This window comes from Dama dama, chromosome X, assembly GCF_033118175.1.
Source record: "Dama dama isolate Ldn47 chromosome X, ASM3311817v1, whole genome shotgun sequence".
NCBI classification, from domain to species: domain Eukaryota; kingdom Metazoa; phylum Chordata; class Mammalia; order Artiodactyla; family Cervidae; genus Dama; species Dama dama.
The window spans coordinates 157319062-157338472 of NC_083714.1; the positions used below are offsets into that span (position 1 = coordinate 157319062).

The 19411-nt window shown below is 42.4% G+C and overlaps 1 protein-coding gene across 1 annotated transcript in view; it reads right to left on the reverse strand.

The window, feature by feature from the left end:
* Window positions 1-5240, reverse strand: part of LOC133052981 (histone-lysine N-methyltransferase PRDM9-like) — a 62588-nt gene extending 57348 nt beyond the window's left edge. The window contains exons 1-4 of the mRNA XM_061137737.1: window positions 5165-5240; window positions 4641-4757; window positions 4227-4334; window positions 21-70 (exon numbers count right to left, since the gene is read on the reverse strand). Of these exons, the coding sequence (XP_060993720.1) occupies window positions 21-70; window positions 4227-4334; window positions 4641-4757; window positions 5165-5240 (351 nt within the window). The remainder of the gene's footprint in view (window positions 1-20; window positions 71-4226; window positions 4335-4640; window positions 4758-5164) is intronic.
* Between the last annotated feature and the right edge of the window lie 14171 nt (window positions 5241-19411).

The following is a 19411-nucleotide window of genomic DNA, read 5'->3' on the forward strand; positions in this document are numbered from 1 at the left end:
AGGATTTGGGAAATACTCACCTTCTGGTGTTTACTGTGCTCCGCTCTCAAGGCCATCGAGCAAGGTTTACCTAAAAAATGATGAGAAGCAGTGTTTTGGTTGGGAAATGTTTCCAAACTCTGGGTATTCTAACTAAGGATACATAATTCTAAGCCAGAGAGTGACAAAGACAATGATTACCAAAGAAGGAATGGAAGATGATTTCTGTATCATCAACTTCTGTGCTTCCACTGGGAGCATTACATAATTTTCTTAAAATTAAAAAAAAAAAAAAAAAAAAACAGAAACTTCATCTGTGCCTCATCTGATGTTCCGTAGAGTATCTAATAAATTTACTAGTCGTTCATGACAATAGTACTCAACAATGTAGAAATAGGAGGAAGTGACTGCAATATAATAAATGTCATATATTGAAAATCTACCTCTAACATCATAGTCATCAGTGAAAAAGATCAAGAAAAAAAGGCAAGGATGCCCGTTATCAACATTTCTGTTCACCATAATATATAGAAGTCCTAGCCAGGGTTTTAGGTTAGAAATGGAAACAAAAAGGCTTCCATTTGGAAAGAAAGAAGTAAAATTATGTCTACTCACAGGGGCATGGTTTTATGTGCAGAAAAATCTTTAAATCCACACACACAAAAATCCTGCACAGAAAGTTGCATGGTACAAAATCAACATTCAAATATCTTTCCATGCATGAAGAATGACCATTCCGCAAAGGAAAATAAGAAAACAATCCTATTTATTTTTTATTTTTTTAAAGCTACAGTCAAGAGCTAAATTAAAAATATATACATATTTTTATTTATTTGTTTGTGCCAGGTCTTTGTTGCGGCATGTGTGATCTAGTTCCCTGACTAGGGACTGAACCCAAGTTCTCTGCACTGGGAGTGTGGAATCTTAGACACTGGACAAAGAATCTTGTTTGTAATAGCATTGAAAAAAATGAAGTAATTAGGAATAAACTTAAGGAAATGAAAGACTTACATGTTGAAAACTACAAAGTATTGCAGAAAGGAATCTGACATAAATAAATAGATAGGTGTCTCATGTTTATGGATTTGGAGGCTTAATATTATTAAGCTGTTCATACTACCCAAAGCAATTTAAAGATTCAAAGCAATTCCTAATAAAATCCGAATGGAAATTTTTTCAGATATAGAAAATCCATCCAACAGTTAACACGGAATCTCAGAGCACCCCAAATAGGCAAAGAATCTTAGAAAGAGCAACAAAGCTGGAGGCCTCTGATTTCAGAACATAGTACAAAGGTACAGGAACCAAAAGAGTGTAGATATGGCAAAAAATGTGTGCTTAGTCACTCAGTCTTCTTGACATTTTGTGACCTTTTGGACTGTAGCCCACCAGGCTCCTCTGTCCAGGGGATTTCTCAGGCAAGAATACTGGACAGGGTTGCAATTTCCTTCTCCAGGGGGTCGTCTTAACCCATGGATTGAACCCGCATCTCCTGTGTCTCCTGCACTGAAGGCAGATTCTTCACCTGCTGAGCCACTGAGGAAGCTGGCTGGCATAAAGACAGATATGACAATCAGTGGCACAGAATAGACAGCCAGAAATAAACTCTTGGATACATGGTCTAATGATCTTCATCTATGGTGTCAAGATAATGGGGAAAGTTTAATCCCTGTAATGAACGGTGCTGGGGAAACAAAATAACCAAATGCAAAATAATGAACATCATACATCTTGAAGAAAAATCAATTCAGAATGGATTGAAGACCTAAATGCAAGACTTGATAAGACTCTTAGAAGAAAACAAGGGTAAAGCTTCATGACATTGAATCAGCAGTGATTTCTTAGATATGGTACCAGGTGCACAAGTATTAGTAACAAAGTATAAATAGACAAATGAGATTAATCTTAAAATCTCTGTGCAGCAAAAGGACACTGAACAGTGTTGAAAATTCCACCTCCAGGATGGTAGAACATATTTGTAAAATATGCATCTGATAAGGGGTTAATAAGCATACACCAGTGTGAAGGTTACCGATAAGCCAGGAAAAGAAACTGACTGACCATGATGGCACCTTGATATCAAATTTCCATGTTCCAGCACTTAAGAAAACAAATTTCTCTGGTTTAAGGAATGCAGTCTGTTGTGTTATGGCAGTCTGAGCTGACTAACTGTGAGAGAAGGAATTGAATAGACCTTCCTCCAGAGAAAATACACAAATGGCCAACAAACATATCAAAAGACGCTCAATATTACTAATCAATAGGGAAATACAAACTGAAACCTTCTGTGATGGGCAATATGTATAAGAAGACAATAGCAAGTTTGGTAAGGATATGGATAAATTGGAACCCTTATACACTACAGTTGGCAATGTAAAATGTTGCAAGCTTTCTAGAAAATAGTATGGAGTTTCGACAGAAAATTAGAACTGCTGTATGATCTAGCAATCTCACTCAAGAGTGTGTTTCCATAAAGAATTGAAAGCAAGATATTGACTAAATAGTGGGCAGATGTATGGTCACTGCCACATTATTCCCAATGGGCACGATGTGTAAGCAATCTAAATGTTCATTGCTGGATAAAAGATAAAGATTATATATTAGATATATGTTATAGCTATTACATCCACATGCACACAACGGAATGTTTTGAGGCCTTAAAAAAGAATTCTGTCATATGCTCCGTCATGGATGGGCCTTGATGATATTATACTAAGTGAAATGAACCAATCAAAAAAGACAAATATTGCCCGATTCCACTTCTATGAGGTATCTAAATTAATCAAATCCATGGAAACAGAATATATAACCGTGGTTGCCAAGGGCTGTGAGGAGGAAGGATTGGAGAATTGTCACTCAGTGGGTTAGGGCTTCAGTCACGCAAGATGTAATATTTCTACAGATTTGTTATACAGCAATGTGGATATATCCCCGGTGGCTCAGCGGTAAAAAATCCACCTGCAATGCAGGAGATGCAACAGATGCAAGCCCAAACCCTGGGTTGGGAAGATCACCTGGAGAAGGAGATGGCAACCCACTCCAGGATTCTTGCCTAGAGAATCCCATGGAGAGAGAGGCCGGGTGGGCTACAGTCTATGGGTACGCAGAGTCAGACATGACTGAGCAATTAACACTATGGCCACTAACACTAACGTGCACATAGTTAGCAACAGTGTGTCATACACTCAGAAATTGTTAAAAAGGTAAATAAAGACGTGCAGGTGTATGGTGAACCGAGGCGTATGTATTCCCTGTAAAGAATCTCTCCTTATGTTAACACCTTTACAGACAACCAAATGTTTGGTTTTCATGTCCAATTCCCTATTTTTAATAGCCTCAGGGAACAGAGGGACTTCCCTGGTGCACAGTGGATGAGAATCTGCCTGCCAATGCAGAGGACACAGGTCTGATGGCTGGTCCAGGAAGATTCCACTTTCTGCAGGGCAACTAAGCCTGTGTGTCACAAACTACAGAGCCTGTATATGCTCTGCAATGAGAAGACACTTACTGCAACCAGAGAAACCCATGGACAGCAGCAAAGACCCAGTGCAGCCAAAATTAATAAATAATTTTTAAAAATCTGGGAGAACAGAAATCCACAGATGGAGAATCATAGAACTATCTAAATTGTTTTCTCCAGTCTAGGAAGAATAACTCTTCTAAACTCTTTGAGCAGCTGAAGAGGAAGTGAGTGCTCACTTCTATTTTATAATAAGTGTACTTCATTTTATTTACCTGATGCCATCTCTGGTCAGTGAAATGTGGGAAAGATCATGCAGAATAAACAGTTCTCTCCAATTCTTTCCCAGAATCAAAATATAGAATTAGTTTATCCTTAGGGTAAGAAGATCATGGGTTTTGTTTTATATACATACATAAATAATGTATCTTGATATAATATGTTAATTATTTCCTTTTCGAAGAGATTTGATCCAATAACCAATGAGATTAGTATTAAATCTGTTTGGTGAACTTATTTCTAAGGTTCCTTTAACTGCCTTTCACTAAGAATGCTTAGCAAAAATAATTGTTTTTTAAAAAGAATCATACATTTTAACCATAAAACTTTTGAGAATTACAAGGGAAAACTTATACATTCATCTTCATTCAGGCTTATGTAAATATTTGGCCACAACCACTTCGGAATGCTGAAAATTATGTTTTCCTTGCTAATGGCTGAGATGTAGTTGAGACCTAAGCCCAGGCTGGTTTCAGGAAGACACCTCCAAATCCTCCCGGCCTCTCACCTTGCTGCCTTGGTGTCCATTCTTCATCAGAATCCTCAGTGTCATCTACCTGGGGCTTGATGACCTGCCTGCGGTGAGGCATGAAATCCGGTCGAGTGGCTCCGAAACCTGGAAAGAAGCAAAACATTTGTCCTAAGAAGGAGAAACAAAGCACAGAAGCCATGGGAAGTGTCACAACGTCAGGGAATCAGTGGGATGGGCTGGGGGAGTCTAGAACAAGGCAAGAGGTGAGCTCTGCACTGCAGGGTCAACCTCCCTTTGGTGCAAAACTGTAAACATTTCCTCCAGGTTAGTCTCCACACCAAAGGGAACTGTGAGCAGATGGAGCCACCTAAGAGCGGGCCAAGTGAACACTGAGGGTGAAGACCTGCTTCATGTTTCCCAGGCTCACAGGCACCCAGCACTTCCTGTTACCTATAGCAATCAGCGCTTCGTAGTTTCTTTTCACATTCCTATATCGGATTATTTCCCATTTTCCCATCTCTTCCCATTCTTCCTTGGAGAAGTATACGGAGATGTCTTTGAAAGCATCTTTGTCCTAAGGAACATAATAGATTTCATCAGTGATTTACTAATCTAAGTCAGACCTTAGAGCTGAGGCTTCTCCTCCACCTTTTGTGCAGGGAGTAGCCTGAAGCTACTGGATGGTCTGTGTGAGACAGGGATGAAGACTTTCCTTCCCGACTGTGTCCTGCTTACCTGAACAAACACTGAGCATTTTCCTAACTCTCCCTGGACACAGAGCAGTTGACGAAGCTAGTGTCCTGTTTTCTCCCACTCCACCCTCACCATGTCAGACAGGACCAGGCATTCCCATCCTGTGTACAGTCACAGGGAAGTTCACTCAGCTGCCCAGGCAAGCAGTCTGTGGTGCTTCAGGTACCAGCACCGTGTCCTTCCTATAGAGCTGGCTTAGAGCCCAGCTTTGCCGCCTCCACCTCTCACCATGGGCTTCCACTCTGTTCTCCCGGCATCTCCCTCAGTGCTCTCCTCTGGAGATCTATTGGTCCTCATGGCCATTGGAGTGCTCAAGGCCAAGGTGCCTGTGGAAGAAGAAGGTGCTGAGATAGCTCAGAACAGTGTCCAGAAACTGGTCTGTCTGCCTTGGGTGGAGTGTCCAGGGCAGGAAGGTGAGGGGAAAGTCAGGGGAGGGTACTGGTGGGATGGACGGATCCTGACTAGATATGACAGATCAGCCTAATGTGAACTAGATTTGGTTTCTTTGGTTCCCCTACAGTTCAGGCCCTCTGAGGGAAGGCACTGGGAGGGAAGTGTCTGTGGGTGACGGAGGGATTCTTGAGGAGACCCGGAAACCCCTAACCGCTGGACTGGGGTCAGGCTGAAATCAGGGCTCTGTTCCAGTGCAGCAGAGGGAATGTTTCTCCAATAAGGATTTTGAGGATCTCCTCCTGGACATTCAGAAAAATCTGGGCATAACGTAGGTTCTACGTCTAAGGGAGAAGTCACTCGGCTTGAGGAGATCTGGGTCCCAAGGGCTGAAGTAACTCGGGTCCTCAGACAGAGGGGACTGGGGATCTTCTGGCTAATGTAGAATGTGCAGGGTGATAAACCTTGGGATCTGTGAGGCTGAGGAAATCGGGGGTTTCTTATTAAGGGACTTTAAGTCTCTGACAGGCAGGACAGTTAGGCTCTTGAGGAGGAAGTTTCAAGAGCTCGCAGGCGGAGGGATTCAGGTTCTGTGAGGTTGAGGAAATTTGGTATCTCTGCGGGTGGTATTTTTAGGGTGCCTCAGGCTGAGGGGAACTGGGGTTAATCTAGGTATTTGAGGGTCGCAGCACTAAGGGGTTTGGTGTTTCTGTGGGTGAAGGGACTTGTAATCCCTAAGCTGACGAGACGCAAGCCCCCTTCAGAATAGGACTCAGGTTACTCAAAGTTGACAGGATTTCGGACCTCCCACCCTGGAATTTGAAGCCATTAGGCTAACGGTTTATGAGGGCTGCACAGGGCGCTTTCCTGTCAGCCTCCCAGCTGTCCTGCCGCGTTGCCCACCCTGTCCCCAAGAGAGCTAGAGGTTAAGCGAAGTCCAGTCCTTCCGCGCTGAGGTGAAGTGAAGGGCCAGCAGCCTGCCTGTACCCTGTCAGGCACAAGTGACCAATCGGTGATGTGACTGAGACAGTCTGGCCAATAGGCGCCTGGAGGTGTGCAGAGCGTGATGGAGGCCCCGCCCCACAGCTCGGGGATTGGCTGCTCTGTGGGCGTGTCTGTCACTCCTCCAGTGCGCAGGCGCAGTTTGGCTGGTTTCTTTGTTTTCATGCCTGGCCTCGTAGGCCTGGATCCTCAAGTGGGCGGGTGGTCCTCAGGCTGAATGTTTCTTTCCAGTGCCCTCAACTCGTATATCGGCTCCACCAGACTGTAACCGTGCTCCCAGAGTTTATCCTAGGCCCACCTGTGCCCTACCTTATCAAATCCAGTTTTGTCAAGAACTCTTTGTGGTGAGTACTGCATTATTCAAGGGAAACGGTGTAATTAACTGCATTCTGATGAGACACAAGATAAACAGCGTGTGATAGAAGATATAAACACAACGCGTGGAATAAGGATGTTAGAAAAAACTTGGAGGGTTTTTAACCTGAAAGTAGAAGTGGCACTGATGAGCCATCTGTATATTTAATGTGGGTATGAAAAGCCTTCAGAAATGAGGTATAAATAAAACCTCAAAGCCTTGCAAGTGTTTTCTGTAAGCCGAGGCATCAATCTGGAGGACTGTGGATCCACTGAGCTGAGTTTGCCTGCCACCTACTGGCTTCACAAGGTAAAATGGGGACACTGTTTCTGGCCCTTAGGTAGCTTTGCTCACAGAAAATTAATGTGATTTCCATGTATTGGAAGCAAAGCGACTGACTGTAGAATTAGTGTCAAGTGGTGGTTGGGAGTCTGGATGGAGAAATGTTACCAGAAAAGCGAGTTTATCTCTTGGTGGGTGTAGAGCCAGAAGGTGCAACCCAGCCAAAGCTCATGGGAAGGAAAAGTGTATTACTTGCAGAACTATGGAGAACACCATGGCGCTTTCCAGAGCAGTGTCTCTGTAAACCACAAAGTTGGGTAAGCTTTAATCTATGAGTACAGGCATGTTCTGGCTTCTGTGGTGACTCAGATGGTCAACAATCTCTGCATAGCAGAAGACCCGGGATCAACCCATAAGTGTGGAAGATCCCAAGGGGAGGGCGGGGCAGTCCACTCCAGGATTCTTGCCTGGAGAATCCCATGGAGAGAGGAGGCTGATGGTCCATGGGGTTGCAAAGAGTCAGACATGAGTGAGTGACTAACACTTTAACTTACAGGCATGTTCATTAAGCGTCTTCGGCTGTGGGAGACTCCAAGCTTCAGTCGATTGAAGTCTTGAGAGTCAGAGCCAGTCACCATCAGCATCCCTTACATTCCAGCTGATCTGGTATACATATAGATATCTATTCTTGATATAGATATATATATATTTATTCTTCTTCATATTCTTTCCCCTTATCAGTTCAATTCAGTCACTCAGTCCTGTCTGACTCTTTGCAGCCCCATGGACTGTAGCACGCCAGGCCTACCTGTCTATTGGTAACTCCCGGAGTTTACCGAAACTCATGTCCATTGAGTCGGTGATGCCATCCAACCATCTCATCCTCTGTTGTCCCTTTCTCCTCCTGGCCTCAATCTTTCTCAGCATCAGGGTACTTTGAAATGAGTAAGCACTTCACATCTTGTGGCCAAAGCATTGGAGTTTCAGCTTCAACATCAGTCTTTCCAATGAACACTCACGTCTGATCTCGTTTAGAATGGACTGGTTGGATCCCCTTGCAGTCCAAGGGACTCTCGAGTCTTCTCCAACACCACAGTTCAAAAGCATCCATTCTTCAGCAGTCAGTTTTCTTTATAGTCCAACTATCCCATCCATACATGACCACTGGAAAAACCATAGCCTAGACTAGACATACCTTTGTTAGCAAAGTAACGTCTCTGCTCTTTAATATACTTTCTAGGTTGGTAATAACTTAGCTTCCAAGGAGTAAGTGTCTTTTAATTTCATGGCTGCAGTCATGATCTGCAGTGATTTTGGAGCCCCCCGAAATAAAGTCAGCCACTGTTTCCCCATCTATTTGCCATGAAGTGATGGGACCAGATGCCATGATCTTAGTTTTCTGAATGTTGAGCTTTAAGTCAACATTTTCATTCTCTTCTTTCACTTTCATCAGGAGGCTCTTTAGTTCTTCTTCACTTTCTGCAATAAGGGTTGTGTCATTTGCATTGCTGATATTTCTCCTGGCAATCTTGAATTTAGCTTGTGCTTCATCCAGCCCGGTATTTCTCATGATGTACTCTGCATAGAAGTTAAATAAGCAGGGTGACAATATATAGCCTTGATATGCTCCTTTCCCGATTTGGAACCAGTCTGTTATTCCATGTCTGGTTCTGACTGTTGCTTCTTGACCTGCATACAGATTTCTCAAGAGGCAGGTCAGGTGGTCTGGTAGCCCCACCTTTTGGGAATTTTCCATAGTTTATTGTGACCCACACAGTCAAAGGCTTTGGCATAGACTATGAAGCAGTAATATATTTTTTTCTGGAACTCTCTTGCTTTTTCAATGATCCAGTGGATGTTGGCAATTTGATCTCTGGGTTCTCTGCCTTTTCTAAAACCAGCTTGAAGATCTTCACGTTCACAGTTCACGTATTGTTCAAGCCTGGCTCGGAGAATTTTGAACATCATTTTGCTAGTGTATGAGATGAGTGCAATCATGCAGTAGTTTGTGCATTCTTTGGCATTGCCTTTCTTCGGGATTGGAATGAAACCTGACCTTTTCCAGTCCTGTGGCCACTGATGAGTTTTCCAAATTTGCTGACAGATTGAGTGCAGCACTTTCACAGCATCATCTTTTAGGATCTGAAATAGCTCAACTGGAATTCCATCTCCTCTACTAGCTTTGTTTGTAGTGATGTCTCCTAAGGCCCACTTGACTTCACATTCCAGGATGTCTGGCTCTAGATGAGTGATCACACCATTGTGATTATCTGGTTGATGAAGATCTTTTTTGTACAGTTCTTCTGTGTTTTCTTGGCACCCCTTCTTAATATCTTCTGCTTCTGTTAGGTCCATAACATTTATGTCCTTTGCTGAGCGCATCTTTGCGTGAAATGTTCTCATAAGCATAAGTTTTAAGGTCGCTATTGCAGGGAATGGCCACAAGGCGTCAGGACTTTTTCATGCCCAGTTGTGACTACCTTGAAAGTGAAAACTTTCAAGTTTTAACTCAAGACTGTAATTCAATATGGAATGTAGCTGAAGAAACACCCAAAAGCTTGTGTGCTCTTTCTGAACACAATTATTTATTTATTTTAATAATTTTTTTCATTTACTGGCGGTGCCATGTGGCATGTGGGATTTTTAGTTCCCCGACCAAGTGTTGAACCATTGGCCCCTGCATTTGAAGCACAGAACCTTCACCACTGGACTGCAGGGAAGTCCCCCTAAGCATTATTTTTTTTAAAGTAACCTATATTTCATATTGTAGTAACATTGATATACCATGTGTTGTTGGTGGCAGGTGAACCGAATGTATTTTCTTTTTGGTTGCTGTTCAGTTGCAGAGTCAGGTCTTTTTGTAGGAGCGTTCCCTTTTCTACAGGCCCTGTTATACTGGTAAGACATCTATTTGTATATACATAAGTGTACATAAATGTAAATATCTAGGTACATAAATATGTAAATGTCCAGTTAGAGACATAAATGTCTAGGTATGTAGACATACAAATGTTTATGTGCATAGAAATATACATTCTAGGTACATAGATATATAAATACCTAGGTTCATAGAGACATAAATATCTATATACTTAAACATATAAATATATATGTACCTATAGACATAACTAACTATGCAAAACAGAAAAAGAGACACAGATGTACAGAACAGACTTTTGGACTCTGTGGGAGAAGGCGAGGGTGGGATGTTTTGAGAGAACAGCATCGAAACATGTATATAATCTAGGGTGAAACAGATCACCAGACCAGGCTGGATGCATGAGACAAGTGCTCGGGCCTGCTGCACTGGGAAGACCCAGAGGGATCGGGTAGAGTGGGAGGCGGGAGGGGGGATCGGGATGGGGAATACATGTAAATCCATGGCTGATTCATGTCAATGTATGACAAAAACCATTACAATATTGTAAAGTTATAGCCTCCACTAATAAAAATAAATGAAAAAAAAAAAAAAAGAATTCAATTTGTTGTAAACCATGGGCCCCACCCAAACCCAACTAATCAGAAAATTTTGAATTGTGGCCCTGCAATTCATGTTTTCTAAGCAAGATTTTCAATTGATGGTGATGCACATGAAATTTGGGAACCTCAGAGGCTGTTTTTTAAAATCCCCTTGGAAATGGAACCCTCTTACACTGTTGGTGGGAAAGCAAACTAGTATAACCGCTATGGAGAACAGTGTGGAGATTTCTTAAGAAACTGGAATTAGAACTGCCATATGACCCAGGAATCCCACTTCTGGGCATATACACTGTGGAAACCAGATCTGAAAGAGACACATACACCCCAGTGTTCATCTCAGAACTGTTTATAATAGCCAGGACATGGAAGCAATGTAGATGCCCATCAGCAGACGAATGGATAAGGAAGCTGTGGTACATATACACCATGGAATATTACTCAGCCATTAAAAACAATTCATTTGAATCAGTTCTAATGAGATGGATGAAACTGGAGCCCATCATACAGAGTGAAGTAAGCCAGAAAGACAAAGACCAATATAGTATACTAACACATATATATGGAATTTAGAAAGATGGTAACGATAACCCTATATGCAAAACAGAAAAAGAGACACAGATGTACAGAACAGACTTTTGGACTCTGTGGGAGAAGGCGAGGGTGGGATGTTTCAAGAGAATGGCATCGAAACATGTATATTATCTAGGGTGAAAGAGATCAGCAGCCCAGGCTGGATGCATGAGACAAGTGCTCGGGCCTGGTGCACTGGGAAGACCCAGAGCAATTGGGTGGGGAGGGAGGGAGGTGGGAGCGGGAATCAGGATAGGGAAAACATGTAAATCTATGGCTGATTCATGTCAATATATGACAAAAACCATTACTATATTATAAAGTAAATAGCCTCCAAGTAATAAAAATAAATGGACAAAAAAAGAAATATACATTCTAGGTACATAGATATATAAATACCTAGGTTCACAGAGGCATAGATATTTATATACATAGACATATAAATACTTATGTACATATAGACATGACTATGTATATACAGATATAAATATCTATTATAGATACATATAGACACAGACATCTATATACATAGACATGTAAATATCTGTATACTCAGAGGATGGTTACACAGTGGACAATGAAGGAGACCACCTTATAGACAAAATAAGTGATACAGATAGTAGCATTTATAAGAGCATACTAGGAGAGAGAAACATGAACAATTTCAAACAAAGAGAACACAGGTAAGCAAGATGCATGTGACTAGTTTTAATGTGATGGCACTAAACCAACAAGTCCACAGGGGGTCAGTAGATGAAGGCAAATTCTGGAAGGGTGAGATAGTGAAAACTAGTTAAATGTTTCATCTTTGTTTACAAAGTATACCTTATAAATTTTTGGATTCATACTTGTTACCTCCTTAAGTATGTATTACCTATATAACCTCATATGCCCACATCCAAACTGTTTCAACTCATATCAAGCATAACTCCAACTTGTTGCAACTCTAGTTAGTCAACTGTTGCAATTTCATGAAAAAGACACGTTGGGATTCTTTTCTATAGACCAGTAATGGTTAGGATTTCTGTCTAATTGTTTTTTTTTTTTTTTTAGGGTCCTTAGAGATCATTTAAAATTTCAACACTTCTTCCTGCTTCACCTTGTTCTGATTCAATGGACATTGGAAAAGTTATGGAAAGAGTGTTTAATATAATCTGAACTCACCAGGTATCTATTGTTTGGTGTACATAAAGATCTGAGAAGTAGGCTTCGATGGATGTAAAAATAAATATTGTGGATATAGAACATAATTAGAAATTGCGAGAGTCACTTGACCAGAGATCAAACACAATGGATCCACTTCATCTCCCACACCCATGAGGACAAGTTTATCTTGGTAATAATATCAGCAACTGAAGAGTTAAAGTGTTATCACTGTGAAAATTGATTATGAAAAGAATTCTATGGAATGTTTTCGTAGATAGGATGCAACTTTCCAAGAGGCTTTAAATTTCAGGTGAATGTTTTATTATTTGAAATCTTGAGTGGATTACAGGCTCTGTAAGTTTCACAGACTGTTCATTCTCTTCCATCCTGGACTGAATCCATTACCTTTTGGTTCATGCACTTGTGACACACTTCATCAGCTTAGAGACAATCTGTGTTGGGGAGTGTTCTAAACCAATGTGTGCGTACCAGCTGCAGGTCTGACAAGAAACATTCACTCTCATGTTGTTGTAGTTGCTGCTCAGTGGCTAAGTTGTGTCTGACTCTTTGTGACCCCATGGACTGCAGCACACCAGGAATCCCTGCCCATCACCAACTCCTGGATATTGTTTAAACTGCTGTCCGTTGAATCAGTGATGCCATCCAACCATCTCTTCCTCTGCCATCCCCTTCTCCGTTTGCCTTCAACCTTTCCCAGCATCAGGGTCTTTTCCAGTGGGTCAGCTCTTCACATCAGGGGGCCAAAGGATTGGAGCTTTGGTTTCATCGTCAGTCCTTCCTATGAATGTTGAGGACTGAGTTCCTTTAGGATTGCTGGTTTGATCTCCTCGCAGACCCAGGGACTCTCAAGAGTCTTCTCTAGCACCACAGGTCAAAAGCATTAGTTCTTCAGTGCTCTGCCTTCTTTGTGGTCCTACTCTCACATCCGTACATGACTACTGCAAAAACCAGTAGCTTTTACTCTTACATATGGGATACCAAATTTGTTTTTACATATTGCCTGCTATATTTAGGCTCTTGGTTCATACTTCATGTACCCATGAAGTGTTGTATTTCAATCCAGTTTGAAACAGAGCTTTGTTTGAAAAACCTTTTGCCCACCAGCAGCGTTCTATTCTCACCAGCACCTGTTACCTTGGTGTGACATCTCAAAACTCAGAAACTCTAACATGTTCATATGAATATCAATTTCATTTTAGCAGAGTTTAAACAGAGAAGTGACAAAATCAGGGTGCCTATTTTATCAGGTTTCTCCAGGCAGAAAATTGAAGCTTGATGTGGTTCAGTTGCTCAGTCGTGTCCAACTCTCTGCAACCCCATAGACTGCAGCATGCTGGCTTCCCATCCCTCACCATCTACCAGAGTTTGCTCAAACTCATGTTCATTATGTCGGTGATGCTCTCCAAGCATTTCGCCCCCTGTCATTCCCTTCTCCTCCTGCCCTCAGTCTTTGAAATTGAAATTGTTAGAAGGCAGAGTTCATACAGCTTATGAGCCCCTTGACTCAATTTTTTCTTGCAAGAATTTTCTTAGGTATTTTTCAAGTGTGACCTTTCATTCATATAATAGCAAAAAACAGAATTAGAAGAAACCAATTTGAAAGAACAGATCGTTTCTCTCCTGACAATCTGAACACAAAGGAACCAGTGGGAACCACAAAGATTTGGGCGCCAAGTTTTTAAGAATATTTTAGGTTGGCAAATACTAACTAGCATGCTTTCCATTTCAACAATTCTTATTCTGATACAGAATATCCTTTTCTAGAAGGCTTCCAGTGTGGCTGCCTCCTGCTGGAAGCATGGAAGAAGGAATCAGGGAACTTTCTGTCTGTCTTTACAAGACACTGGACTCAACTCTAAGAAATCCCTGGATCTTCCCTGGATCCTGACCACCACATGGCCAAAGATACTGGTAACAGTTTTGTTTTGCCTGTTAAAGTGTTTAATGACAAAGATTCTCTCGGTTTCCTGATGTGGGTGGCATGTGGGGCCCAGTGATGATTTTTTCTTTAAGAAAGTTACTTGCCGGTTCCCACCTGAGGGTGATGCCCCTGTCCAATGATGAGAGACTTGTGCCTCCAGGAGAGCAACTTTATGTTAGTTTAAACCTGACCAACTTCTGTCTGCATGGTAGATTTAGACCTCTCTGTCTTGTCTAGGGGCTTCCTTGGTGGCTTAGATGGTAAAGAATATGCATGCAGTGCAGGAGAACTGGGTTCATCTCTGGATTGGGAAGATCCCCTGGAGAAGGGAAAAGCAACTGAATCCAGTATTCTTGCCTCCAGAATCCCATGGACAGAGGAGGCTGGAGGGCTACAATCCATGTGGTCACAAACAGTCAGATATGTCTGAAGGATGAATACTTTGACTTTTCAATCCTGTCTGCATGATTATGTTTAGACAGGACATCTTGATTTCTGCAATGAGAATATTGACACCTGACCATGTTCTGTGTGCACGAGGATGTGGAGACCTGGGTGCACACTGGGCCTGGCCTCCATCCTGGAAAACTCCGTGCCTGTGTCTGAATGTCAGTGCTCAGAGGTCTGGGGTCTGGAGCTGAGGTGGGCTTCTCTGGGTAATGTGCCCTGCTCTGAGAGGCGTTCCATGGCCCTCCTAGGGTCAGTGCTGCAGTAGGGCTCTTGGTCTTTCCTCCTGCAAGGGTCACCTGCCCTGAGGCTCATGGAGACTCCTCGGGTGAGCTACTTGGTAATTATTCCAGTTTTCTAGCATATTCAGTTTGAGTAGGGAGGCAGGTTCACCTGGCTCATTGATTCCAGGGTACAAGGATCAGGCAAAAAAACCAACGGGCAGCAGGTGAGGTTGCTATGTGATCGCTTTCCCATCAGCCGTCCCTGCTCAGCAGACACCAGACCAGACCCTGGTCTCCTAGCCCCACGCCTGGTGTGTTTTCTCAACACCTCAGTGGGAAAATAAAGAACGGAGCCTGCTGGAACCAAGGCAGTGTGTTCAGCATTATCGTGACAGCTGTGAAAACAGTTAGTATCAGGCAGAACCAAAGGGCAGGAGAGGGCGACTTCTCTGGGATGAGAGAAGCTTCCAGGAACCCAGGGGGTTCCAGGAACCCACTCGTTTCTGCCTTTGGGGCCCAGCCATCAGGGACCTGCTGTCCTAACCAAGAGTCATGCAGCTCAAGAGGCAGGGTTTGGGGACTGTGTGGGTCTCACCCCGTCCACACGGGTCTGGATCCTGTGCCCAGAGACCCCGTGTCTGCTCTTCACCTCTGTGTGTCTTGCCCCTTGGAGATCCCCAACATCTGAATTGAGGGTGTTGCCCTGATTAACCTGTGGTCTTTCTTCTCTTCATCTTGGAACATTCACATGAGGCCCGGCACCTTTGAATGGGTTGCTGCTCTTTGTTCTGCTGGGTGAAATCCTTTGGCGGTGTCATATTAATATCATAGTGTATCACAGACCTAATCTGTAGGGTCGCCACTGTCTGGGGTCCCCTAGATGGATCTTCTGTAATTTAATTTTTATTTTCTATTGGAGTCAGGCTGATTTCCATTGTTTTATTAGTTTTAGCTGTACAGTAACTTAATTTGATTTTACATAGAAGGGAGTCTATTGCTTTTCCATTTTTTCCTCATAGAGATTATTACAGTCTCTCTAGTAGAGTTCCTTCTTCTGTTCACTAGGTCCTATTTGCTTAACTATTTGTTAGATCTTAGTGTGTATATTGATCCTAAACCCTTTATCCCTTCTTTCTTTCTTTCTTTTGATACTCATAATTTGATCTTTGCAGGCTGTGAAGTCTGTTTTGTACATTAGTCATTGTTATGAATTTATAGACTGCGCCCGTAAGTGATATCTCATGATGTTTGTCCTTCTGTGTCTGAGTTCCCTCACCTGGTGTGATGACTTCTTAGCACACCCAGGCTGCTGACAGCATCCCTGTTTCACTCTGTTTTATGGTTGAGTGGTGTTCCAGTTGTAGATGTACGCCTTGTCTTCACTTTTCTTCCACTGGACCTTTTGGTGGATTCCATGTCTTGCCTATTGAAATAGTGCTGCCCTGAAAATCAAGGTGCACGTGTCATTTTGAATGGTGATTTTCAGTGGACCATGCTTCCCTGATAGCTCAGTTGGTAAAGAATCCGCCTGCAATGCAGGAGACCCCAGTTCAGTTCCTGGGACAGGAAGATCCGCTGGAGAAGGGATGGGCTACCCACTCCAGTATTCTCGGGCTTCCTTTGTGGCTCAGCAGGTAAAGAATCTGCGTGCAATGCGGGAGACCTGGACTTGATCCCTGGGTTGGGAAGATCCTCTGGAGAAGGGAAAGTTTACCCACTCCAGTGTTCTGGCCTAGAGAATTCCATGGACTGTATAGTCTATAGTGTTGCAAAGTGTTGAACACGACTGAGTGACTTTCACTTCACATTCTCTGGACCTAGGCCCATGAGTGGGATTGCAGGGTCGTAGGATACCTCTATGTCTTGTATTTCTTGGAAGCTCCACGCTGTTTTCCATAGTGCCTTCACCATTTACATTCCCAAAAAGGTTGTAGGAGGATTTCATTTTCCTTATATTCTTTGCAGATGTTTTATTTTATTTATTTATTTATCTTTATTCTTTGTAGATCATTTTTATGATGGCCTCTGTGACCAGCGTGAGGTGATACCTTATTGCAGTTTTGATTGGCAGTGATTTAATAATTATTGGGGTGGACTATCTATCCATGTGCTTTATTATTTTATACTTTGTGAGTACAATTTATCTCTTGAAACTTGCCTCTTGAAACTTGGCCCTGTTTGGAATTCTTTTCTGATGAAATAATACCCCAGGACATTTCTTGAGGGCAGATGTCATTTAAAGCCCTGTCAAACTTGTGACTATTTAGAGCCCTTCAGCACCTGTTTTATGGCTTCCCTGCTCACTTGGTGGTAAAAGAATCCACCTGCAATGCAGGAGACTTTCAGGAGACCTGGGCTCGATCCCTGGGTTGGGAAGATACCCTGAAGATGGAAATGGCAAACCATTCCAGTATTCTTGCCTGTAGAATCCCATGGATATCCTTTGTCCTGGCAGGCTACAGTCCATGGGGTTGGAAAGAGTCGGACATGACTGAGCAACTAAACAACAAAAACCGTACCAGTTTTGACATGTAAATATTGATCTGACCAGCTAATTATTCCCCCCACCACCTGTCACCTTTCCATTTTGTTAAGGGTAAGTTTCTGAGTCTGTGAATCTGTTTGCATTTTGTAATGATGCTCATTTGTATCCATTTTTAGATTCCACAGAAGTGATACTCTCTATCATCTGTCTTTCCCTTTCTCAGTTATTTCACTTAGTTTGATCACCTCTAGTTTCTTCCCTGTAACTGGAAATGGCATTATTTCATCCTTCTTTATGTCTGAGCAATATTTCATTGTGTATATGTACCTCATTTTCTGTGTCAGTTCTTCTGTCCTTGTACAATTAAGTTGCTCCCTTGTCGTGGCTGTCGTACCTAGTGCTGCCATGATCTTTGGAGTGCAGGTGTCTTTAAAATCGTGCTTTTTTTCTGAATCTACTCCTAGGCATTGGATTTCTGGGTCACTGGGTACTTCTGTGCTTTGTTTTAAAAGAACCTCCATAATGTTCTATCTAATAGGTGTACCAATTTACATTCCCACCAACAGTGTAGGAGGCTTTCTTTCTTTCCACACCCTCTGCAGAATTTATTGTTGTAGGTTTTTGATGTTGCCATTCTGACTAATGTGGGGTGATACCTCATGGTAGATTTGATTTGCCTTTCTCAAAGAACTAGTGATGCTGAGCATCTTTTCATGTGCTTTTATCACCGGCTCTATGACCTCTTTAGAGAAACATGCATTTAGACCTTTGGCTGATTTTTTTGTTGAGTTTTTTTGTTTGTTTGTTTTAATGAGCTGTACTAAAAATGTGTATGTGTTAAAGAGAAAGTTCTTGTGAAATCAATCCTGAATATTCACTGGACGGACTGAAACTCCAATCTTTTGGCCACCTGATGCAAAGAGTTGACTTATTGGAAAAGACCCTGATGCTGGGAAAGATTGAGGCCGGGAAGAGACGGCTTTACCCACTCAACAGACATGAGTTTGAGCAAACTCCCAGAGATAGTCAGGGACAGGGAGGCCTGGCATGCTGCAGTCCATGGGGTCACAAAGAGTCAGACAAGACTTAGCAACTGAGCAACTACAAAAACCTGAATCCTCCTGAATATTAATTGCCTAGCAATTCAGCTGGCATTTAATATTCAGTTGTCCAGTATGAAAAGACAAAAAGTTATGACACTGAAAAATGAATTCCCCTGGTTGGTAGTTGCCCAATATGCTACCGGAGAAGAGTGAAGAAATAAATCCAGAAGGAATGGAAAGGCTAAGTCAAAATGGAAACAGTTGTTGGGTGTGTATGGTGGTGTAAGTAAAGTCTGATGCTGTAAAGAGCAATATTGCATAGGAACGTGGAATGTTAGGTGTATGAATCCAGGTGAATTAGAAGGTGTCAAGAAGAAGATAGCAAGGGTGAACATTAACATTTGTGGAATAACTGAACTACGATGTGTGGGTTAGGGTTAGGGTTAGAATGTGGTCCACTGGAGAAAGGAATGGCAAACCACTTCAGTATTCTTGCCTTGAGAACCCCATAAGCAGTGTGAAAAGGAAAAAAAAATGTTAAGACACTGAAAAATGAAATCCCCAGGTGGGTAGGTGCCGAATGTGTTACTGGAGATCAGTGGAGAAATACCTCCAGAAAGAACGAAGGGATGGAGCCAAAGCCAAAACAACACCCAGTTGTGGATGGGTCTGGTGATCAAAGCAAGGTTCGATGCTCTCAAGAGCAATATTGCATAGGAACCTGGAATGTTAAGTCCATGAATCAAGGCAAATTGGAAGTGGTCAAACAGGAGATGACAAGAGTAAACATCGAAATTTTAGGAATCAGCAAACTCAGGTGGACTGGAATGGGTGAATTAAACACAGATGACCATTATATATATTACTGTGGGCAGGAATCCCTTAGAAGAAGTGGAGTAGCCATCATAGTCAACAAACGAGTCTGAGATGCAGTAATTGGATGCAATCTCAAAAACAACAGAATGATCCCTGTTAGTTTCCAAGGGAAACCATTCAATGTCACAGTAATCCAAGTCTATGGCCCAACCAGTAATGCTGATGAAGCTGAAGTTGAATGGTTCTATGAAGACATACAAGGCCTTCTAGAACTAACACACCCAAA